The 8,295-nt window shown below is 45.7% G+C and overlaps 1 protein-coding gene across 5 annotated transcripts in view; it reads left to right on the top strand.

The window, feature by feature from the left end:
- Positions 1-8,295, top strand: part of HIP1 (huntingtin interacting protein 1) — a 212,411-nt gene that overhangs the window by 201,054 nt on the left and 3,062 nt on the right. For all 5 annotated transcript variants that reach the window (XM_032254993.1, XM_032254994.1, XM_032254997.1 and 2 more), the window contains exons 26-29: positions 1,247-1,347; positions 1,644-1,749; positions 2,977-3,100; positions 3,657-3,718. In XM_032254993.1, coding sequence (XP_032110884.1) covers positions 1,247-1,347; positions 1,644-1,749; positions 2,977-3,100; positions 3,657-3,718 — 393 coding nt within the window. The remainder of the gene's footprint in view (positions 1-1,246; positions 1,348-1,643; positions 1,750-2,976; positions 3,101-3,656; positions 3,719-8,295) is intronic.

Raw genomic sequence — 8,295 nt, 5'->3', positions numbered from 1 at the left:
TACAGGCAGACTCTGCTGTCAGCCTCCTATCCACACATCACTTCGTGGTCTCACGCCTTTGCTGGTGTTAGCATCATCTTGTTTTCTTTCCCATTTTCCCACATGCTGTCGCAGCTTGGGAAGCACAGGTCCAGGGAGGGGTTAACGAGCCGGAGAACGGCGCCATGAAGCAAGCGGCCAGGACTGCTTTGCTGACGCCTTTTATCTTCCTGAGAGCTGATGTTTTCTGTTTCTAAAATCAAAAGATGGACGGAACAAGGATTATCTGCAGATTCTCAGACTATCAGACACTTCCAAAGCATAAAAACATTTTTCAAATCTAAGTAGAAATATTGTTTTAAATGTATTAACTGTGTAGTCTCCTTTTTTTTTTAGCAAATAGCAGAGAGTGGCTAGACTCTTTTCAGAGCATACCTTATTCATCTGTGAATATATGTTCTTACATGTACAATACAGAAATGTTGTGGTATGGTAGAAACGCTACAGGCTTTGGAGACAGAAAAGCCCAAGATTTACTTCCGTTTATTTCCTGCATGACCTTGGGAAAAGCCTTTTTGTTTATTTGTTTGTTGTTTTGTTGTTTGGGGTTTTGGGGGGTTTTTGTTTGTTTGGTTGAGTTTTTTTTTTTTTTTTTTTTTGAGATGGAGTCTCGCTCTCTTGCTCAGGCTAGAGTGCGGTGCTAGGCTCACTGAACCTCCTCCTCCCGGGTTCAAGCGATTTTCCTGACTCAGCCTCCTGAGTACCTGGGATTACAGGTGCCCACCACCACACCCAGCTAATTTTTATATTTTTTTGAGATGGAGTCTTGCTCTGTCGTCCAGACTGGAGTGCGGTGGCGCGATCTTGGCTCACTGCAACCGGTGGCTCCTGGGTTCAGCAATTCTCCTGCCTCAGCCTCCCAAGTAGCTGGGACTACAGGTGCCCACCACCACACCCAGCTGATTTTTGTACTTTTAGTAGAGACGGGGTTTCACCATGTTGGCCAGGATGGTCTTAAACTCCAGGCCTCAAGTGATCTGCCTGCCTCGGGCTCCCTAAGTGCTGGGATTACAGGCATGCGCCACTGCACCCAGCTGGAAAAGCCATTTTTGTCTCTGAATCTTTTTCTTTATTGTAAAATGGGAATACTAATATTTACATCTCCCAGTTACTGTGAGGTTGATTTGGGATAATAGATATCTATAAGCACCTGCCATACAGTACGTGCTCAGTAAAAGGTGGCTATTACTATTTTTCACTTCCCTAGGGTACAGCATCCCCTAAAGAGTTTTATGCCAAGAACTCTCGGTGGACAGAAGGACTCATCTCAGCCTCCAAGGCTGTGGGCTGGGGAGCCACTGTCATGGTGTAAGTGCCCATTGGTGCCAAGGCTCCTTCCCCAACCGCTCTTCCATTGATCCACTCCAAACAATAGCTTAAAAAGGAAAAAAAATAATAATAATATGTCCCTTAGAAATGAACTGCTGATCAGAAAGTCAATAGGACTGAGTTTACATGGGAGCATGGCTCTCCCAGGGTGACACAGGGCAGGCAGCTTCCCCTCCCTGTTTAGCTAAGGGCAATGGGGTCATCTGGAGGTGGGATCGTGGGGAAGTTACAGCTCATCTACCTGTAACCTAGTCCCTCTTGTCCTTTTCTACCAGGGATGCAGCTGATCTGGTGGTACAAGGCAGAGGGAAATTTGAGGAGCTAATGGTGTGTTCGCATGAAATTGCTGCTAGCACAGCCCAGCTTGTGGCTGCATCCAAGGTAGGACCTGTGCTGGACCTCCTAGGACCCTGGACGCCGTGGTTAGAGAGTACTGGGCTAGGCTAAAGAGTACTTGGCTGGGTTAGGCAGTACTTCGCTGTGTTAGAGAGTACTTGGCTAGGTTAGACGGTACGTGGCTAGGTTCGAGAGTACTTAGGAGTTGGAGAGTACTTGGCTAGGTTAGACAGTACTTGGATGATGGGATGGAGCTGGCCCTGAGAACAGATGATTAATCCATGGCTCAGGTGGATCCGATCCCAAATAAAAATTCAGCCTCTTAAGGGTCCCACACCATCCTCTTCTAAAAGCCTTTCGTGTGACAGCAAGGAATGCCTGTACCCAGCGCACCACACGTGTCCCTCATGGCTTTCCTCACATCTGTCACAAGTCGCCTTAGAGAGTCCCAGCAATGCCAACTTCTGATTAGCAGTCCTGGAATTCAAGAAACATTCGAATACGAAATAGGTTGGCCTCATAAACAGGTTACCCGGATTGGCTCTGAGATTCCACAACCCCTTCTTATTAGTCTTCAAATTTGAATCAGGCCAGGCGCGGTGGCTCATGGCTGTAATCCCAGCACTTTGGGAGGCCAAGGCCAGTAGATCACCTGCGGTCAGGAGTCCAAGACCAGCCTGGCCAAACTGTTGAAACCTCATCTCTACTAAAAATCCAAAACTTAGCCAGGTATGATGGTGGGCACCTGTAATCCCAGCTACTGGGGAGGCTGAGACAGGAGAATCGCGTAGACCTGGGAGGCAGATGTTGCAGTGAGCCGAGATCACGCCATTGCACACCAGCCTGGGTGATGAGAGTGAATCTCTTTCTGAAAAACAAAAAAATTTTTTTGAATCAATATCATCAATGCCCCCAACTAATTTTCATGTAAAGCTGGTACCCAAAATTCTTTGAAGAGTTTCACAGTCTCCCAGAGCTTTCTTTATTTGTCCTTATTTCTGGTCATCCCAAATTGGTTTCCATAACTGGGTACACTGTCCAAATAAGTGATAATGCTTAGAGTTTGGGAGCCACCAAGCAAAGAGGCCAGGAGTAATTTTGTATATGACAGATATGTCAGGAGCTGACTCTACAGGCAGCGGATTTTGAGAAATTGATTGGTGATTACCATTTGGCCCACACATGTGTGTTAAGAACCATCAGAGGAATTATTTAATTCAGTCCTTGTTGTTCTAGGTATTGTGTGAACCTAAATCCGCTTTGTCCTGCTAGGTGAAAGCTGATAAGGACAGCCCCAACCTAGCCCAGCTGCAGCAGGCCTCTCGGGGAGTGAACCAGGCCACTGCCAGTGTCGTGGCCTCAACCATCTCTGGCAAATCACAGATCGAGGAGACAGGTAGCCTTTCCGAAGAGACGCTTTTCCTATCCACTCTGTTGAGCTCTTCTCTGCGTCTTGTCCTGCGATCCCAAATCCCACAGTATTGTGTCTACATTCTTTCATATTTTTCTTATTTTATTTTTTCTTTATTTCTGTTTTTGAGACAGGGTCTCACTCTGTCACCCAGGCTGGAGTGCAGTGGTGTGATCTCGGCTCACTGCAACCTCCACCTCCTAGGTTCATGTGATTCTCCTGCCTCAGCCTCCTAGGTAGCTGGGATTACAGGTGCTCACCACCACGCCCAGCTAATTTTTGTATTTTTAATAGAGATGAGGTTTCACCATGTTGGCCAGGCTGGTCTCAAACTCCTGACCTCATGATCCGCCCACCTCAGCCTCCCAAAGTGCGAGGATTACAGGAGTGAGCCACCACACCCAGCCCCCTTGGTTACTTTCATGCTGTGTTGACAGATGACAAACCAGGCGTTTCCACAGGGCATTGCCATTGGCCACCTCTCAGGTGCCAGTCAGCCAGCGTAGAATTTGATAAGACCTTCTTGTTTCCATCCTTGCAGACAACATGGACTTCTCAAGCATGACGCTGACACAGATCAAACGCCAAGAGATGGATTCCCAGGTGAGAACTCCGTCTCTAAGTCTAGATAGCCTCTATTGCCTAGACATGGACTCTAAATATTATTCTTATGGAGAAAAGCCAGAGGGAGAGATACCTGGGTGGAAATGAACACAGATGCACCTACTAATCCAAGACGGAATGTAAATCAAGCTGGAAGAGACAGCGGAGGTGGAGAGGGTGATTAGTGCAGATCAGAATCCTTGGTTTGTTTGTTTTTTTAGACAGCGTCTCATCCTGTTGTCCAGGCTAGAGTATAATGGCATGATCTCAGCTCACTGCACTCTCTGCCTCCTGGGTTCAAGCAGTTCTCCTGCCTCAGCCTCCCAAGTAGCTGGGACTACAGGCATGCGCCACCGGCTAATTTTTGTATTTTTAGTAGAGAAAGCGTTTTCCCATTTGGCCAGGCTGGTCTCGAACGCCTCACCTCATGATCTTCCCACCTCGGCATCCCAAAGTGCTGGGATTACAGGCATGAGTCAGCACGCCTCTCCCTTTTTTAAAAAATAAAGATGGGGGTGTCACTATGTTGCCCAGGCTGGTCTCGAACTCATGGCCTCACACAGTCCTCCTGCCTCAGTCTTCCTCCAAAAGTGCTGGGATTACAGGCGTGAGCCACCGTGCCCAGCCAAGATCAGAATCTTAACTCTTTCCCACTAGCCTTGGACTAATGCTCCTCTAAATGTTATCAGGGAACTCTTAATATCCACAGATCTAATAGTCTTACTATAAAACATGGTTTTAGACTTCTGGTATTATTTGTGTATGACCTTTAGTTTTAAAAGAGAAAATCCTGTTAACTCATCAAAGACAATACCATTATTTCTCTCTGTTGTTCTATAAAGTCATGCCATGCAATATAGGTAACAGCAAGGTCCTTAAAAAAAAAAAATTGACATTGATTTTCTAGAATTATTGGTCATCAGTTTTGGGGTGAATTTCAAATTGGAATTGTTAAACCACTCCAAGATGTGTCACTCGGCACTTTTTTTTCTCTCTGTCTTTGAGTCAGGGCCTTGCTCTGTTGCCCAGGCTGGAGTGCAGTTGTGTGATCACAGCTCACTACAGCCTCAAACTCCTGGACTCAGGTGGATCCTCCTGCCTCAGCCTCCTGAGTAACTGGGACTACAGGTGCACACCACCATGCCCAGCTAATTTGTCTTTTTTTTCCTGTGTTTTTGTTGTTGTTTGTTTTATTTTTGTTTTGTTTTGTTTTGTTTTGTTTGAGATGGAGTCTTGCTCTGTCACCCACGCTGGAGTATAGTGGCATGATCTCAGCTCACTGCTACCTCTGCCTTCCAGGTTCAAGCGATTCTCCTGCCTCAGCCTCCCAAGTAGTTGGGATTACAGGTGTGTACCATCATGCCTGGCTAATTTTTGTATTTTTAGTAGAGATGGGGTTTCACCATGTTGGCCAGGCTGGTCTTGAATTCCTGACCTTAGGTGATCCGCCCACCTCGGCCTCCCAAAGTGCTGGGATTACAGGTGTGAGCCACTGCACCCAGCTTCTTTAATTTTTGTAGAAATGGGGTTCTCACTATGTTGCCTAGGCTGGTCTCAAACTTCTGGGCTCAAGCGATTCTCCCACCTGAGCCTCCCAAAGTGTTGGACTTATGGGCATGAACCACTACACCTGGCTCAGCGTCTTTAGGAAAAGACACAGATCACCAGAAAAGCCAAATTTCTGTCTGAATACTGAAGGGACTTCTGCTTAGTGGTCTCACTCAGTCCCTCTTGACTTTATTATTATTATTATTTTTTTTTTTTTTTTTTGAGACAGAGTCTTGCTGTGTTGTCCAGGGTAGAGTATAGTGATACAATCTCGGCTCACTGCAGAACTCACTCTACCTCCTGGCTTCAAGTAATTCTCCACCTCAACCTCCCAGGTAGCTGGAATTACAGGCATCCACAACCACGCCTGGCTAATGTTTATATTTTTAGCAGAGGTGAGTTTCACTGTGTTGGCCAGGATGGTCTTGAACTCCTGACCTCAAGTGATAACGCCTGCCTCAGCCTCCCAAAGTGCTGAGATTACAGGCATGAGCCACTGCACCCGTCCCTTCTTGACTTTAAATACCACCTATATGTGGATAAATTCCAAATTCTTCTCCCCAACTTAGATCTTCTCCTGGAGCCCCATACTTATCCAGCAGCCTTCTTGATAACTCCCCACTAATGCCCTAGAAGCATCTCAAGCATAACTAATGTCCAAAATAGGCCTCTTGGTGTCCCTCACACTGCACTCTGTCCCTCCCCTTGTTTGTTCCATCTCAGTAAATGGCACCCCCACCACCCACTGGGTGCTGAGCCACAGACAGTCATTCTTGATTCCTCTCTTTCCTTCACCCTCTACATCCGATCCATCTGCAAGTCCTGTCAACTCTAAATCACAAAACAAAACCTTAACCTTTGCACTTCTTTCCATCTTCCTACCCACCATTGTCTGACTCCTGAACTGCTGCAAAAACAACTTACCTATAATGTTATATGCGTAGTCATTTTAAAATAATCCTGTGGTAGGCTGGGTGCAGTGACTCATGCTTATAATCCAGTACTTCAGAAGGCCAAGGTGGGAGGATTGCTTAACCAGGAGTTCAAGACAAGCTGGGGCTACAATAGAGAAACCCTGTCTCTACACAGAAATTAAAAATTAGCCAAGCTTAGTGGCACATGCCTGTAGTCCCAGCTACTCTGGTGGCTAAAGCAGGAGGATCACTTGAGCCCAGGAATTTGAGGCTTCAGGGAGCTGTGACCATGCTCTTGTACTCCAGCCTGTGTGACAGAGTGAGACACTGTCTCTAAAAATAACGACAGTAATAAACCCGTGGCAGTGTCGGGTGGTGGGGAGAATAGCAAAGAGTGTTACAGATGCAAGTCTGGCCATATGGTTAGTTAGTTGGTGGAGCTGGGTGGAGAGCACAGTGAGGTCACTCTACTAGTCTCCATATCTCTGCAGACATTTTACTTTTTCCATAATAAAAAGTTTCAAAACAAAAAATGAACCACTTCACTGGGTCTAATTGCTTCTACTCTTGACCCTCTACAGTTCACTCATTCTCTATGTGATTTATTTTAGAAATGTAAATCTCAGGATGACTCCTCTCTGCTTAAATCCTCCCAATGGCTTTCCTTTGCATGTACAACATCCAAGCTCCTCATCGGGCCATGAGCCTGGGTGAAAAATGATTCTTGCCTGGTTCTCAACCTCCTCTCGCAACCCTACCCCTCTCTCGTATGTCTCATATACAACTTCCTTCCTTCTCCCAACACCTCCGGGTTTGTCTTGCCTTAGAGCCTTTGCTCTGGCTGTTTCTTCTGCCTGGAATATTCTCCAGGGCTCCAGACAGCTGAGCTCTTAAGGCCACATAAGGTGAAAAATGACTGAGAATAGACTTGACTGACTTTTCATAGTATTTATCACATCTCCCTGTATAATTTCTTTGTAATCTGATCTTTTCTTCTTCATTTGTTTGTCCCTTCCCTCTACAAGGTAAGCAGGGACACTGTCTGTCTGTTTACCACTGTGTCTCCAGCACCTATAACAGCCTGGTAGACATGATCAGTGCTCAGCAAATACTCTTTTTTTTTTTTTTTTTTTTTTAGATGGGGTTGGTTTTTTTTTTTCTTTCTGGAGTGCAATGGCACAATCTCGACTCACTGCAACCTCTGCCTCCTGGGTTCAAGCAATTCTCCTGCCTCAGCTTCCCAAGTACCTGGGATTACAGGCATGTGCCACCATACTTGGCTAATTTTGTATATTTTTAGTAGAGACTGGGTTTCACCATGTTGGTCAGGTTAGTCTGAAACTCCTGACCTCAAGTGATCCACCTGCCTTGGCCTCCCAAAGTGCTGGGATTACAGGCATGAGCCACCACAACCAGCCAGCAAATATTCCTTGAATTAAGAAATAAAATAAATTTCATTAATGAGAAATAAGCTAGCCAAGATCACCCTTTCCTTTAGTAAGATTGTCCATGCTTTTTCTTGTAGCAATAATAAGCCTAAGTTGCACAAACACCTGAAAGGTATCAGAACCATCATATTTGGTTCCTACCTGGGTTTCCAAGGAACTGGGATTGAAGAAGGGTTACAACTAGATTGGAACTCACCATACGGTGAGGCTAAACATTAGAGTTGTTTTTAGATAGTGATTTATCAGAGGAACAGAAGATAAGCCCACCTCCCATTTAGGCATTTGTAAAGCATCATTCAATTCCAGTAGAGGATCACAGTGAGTAAAACGTAAGAGCTACTGGGATAGATAAATGAATGGGAGAATGGAAAAATTAGAGCAGAGAAAAGAATTGAAATTGAGGACTGGATAAAGTATGGAGACAGGGTGAATAATACGGAAGAAGAGAAAAGCCACAATGCAGCAGAAAGCGGATGATCAAAATAAGATAGATGTAGGCTTGGTGTTTCATGCCTGTAATCTCAGCACTTTAGGAGGCCAAGACAGGAGGATTGCCTGAGGCCAGGATTTCACTACCAGTCTGGGCGGCAGAGCAAGACCTCGTCTTGATAAAAAATATAAATAGGCCGGGCGCGGTGGCTCAAGCCTGTAATCCCAGCACTTTGGG

Source organism: Sapajus apella, unplaced genomic scaffold (assembly GCF_009761245.1).
Source record: "Sapajus apella isolate SASKATOON/1434 unplaced genomic scaffold, GSC_monkey_1.0 scaffold88, whole genome shotgun sequence".
In the NCBI taxonomy this organism is placed as follows: Eukaryota; Metazoa; Chordata; class Mammalia; order Primates; family Cebidae; genus Sapajus; species Sapajus apella.
This window is presented reverse-complemented; position numbering and strand designations above follow the sequence as displayed.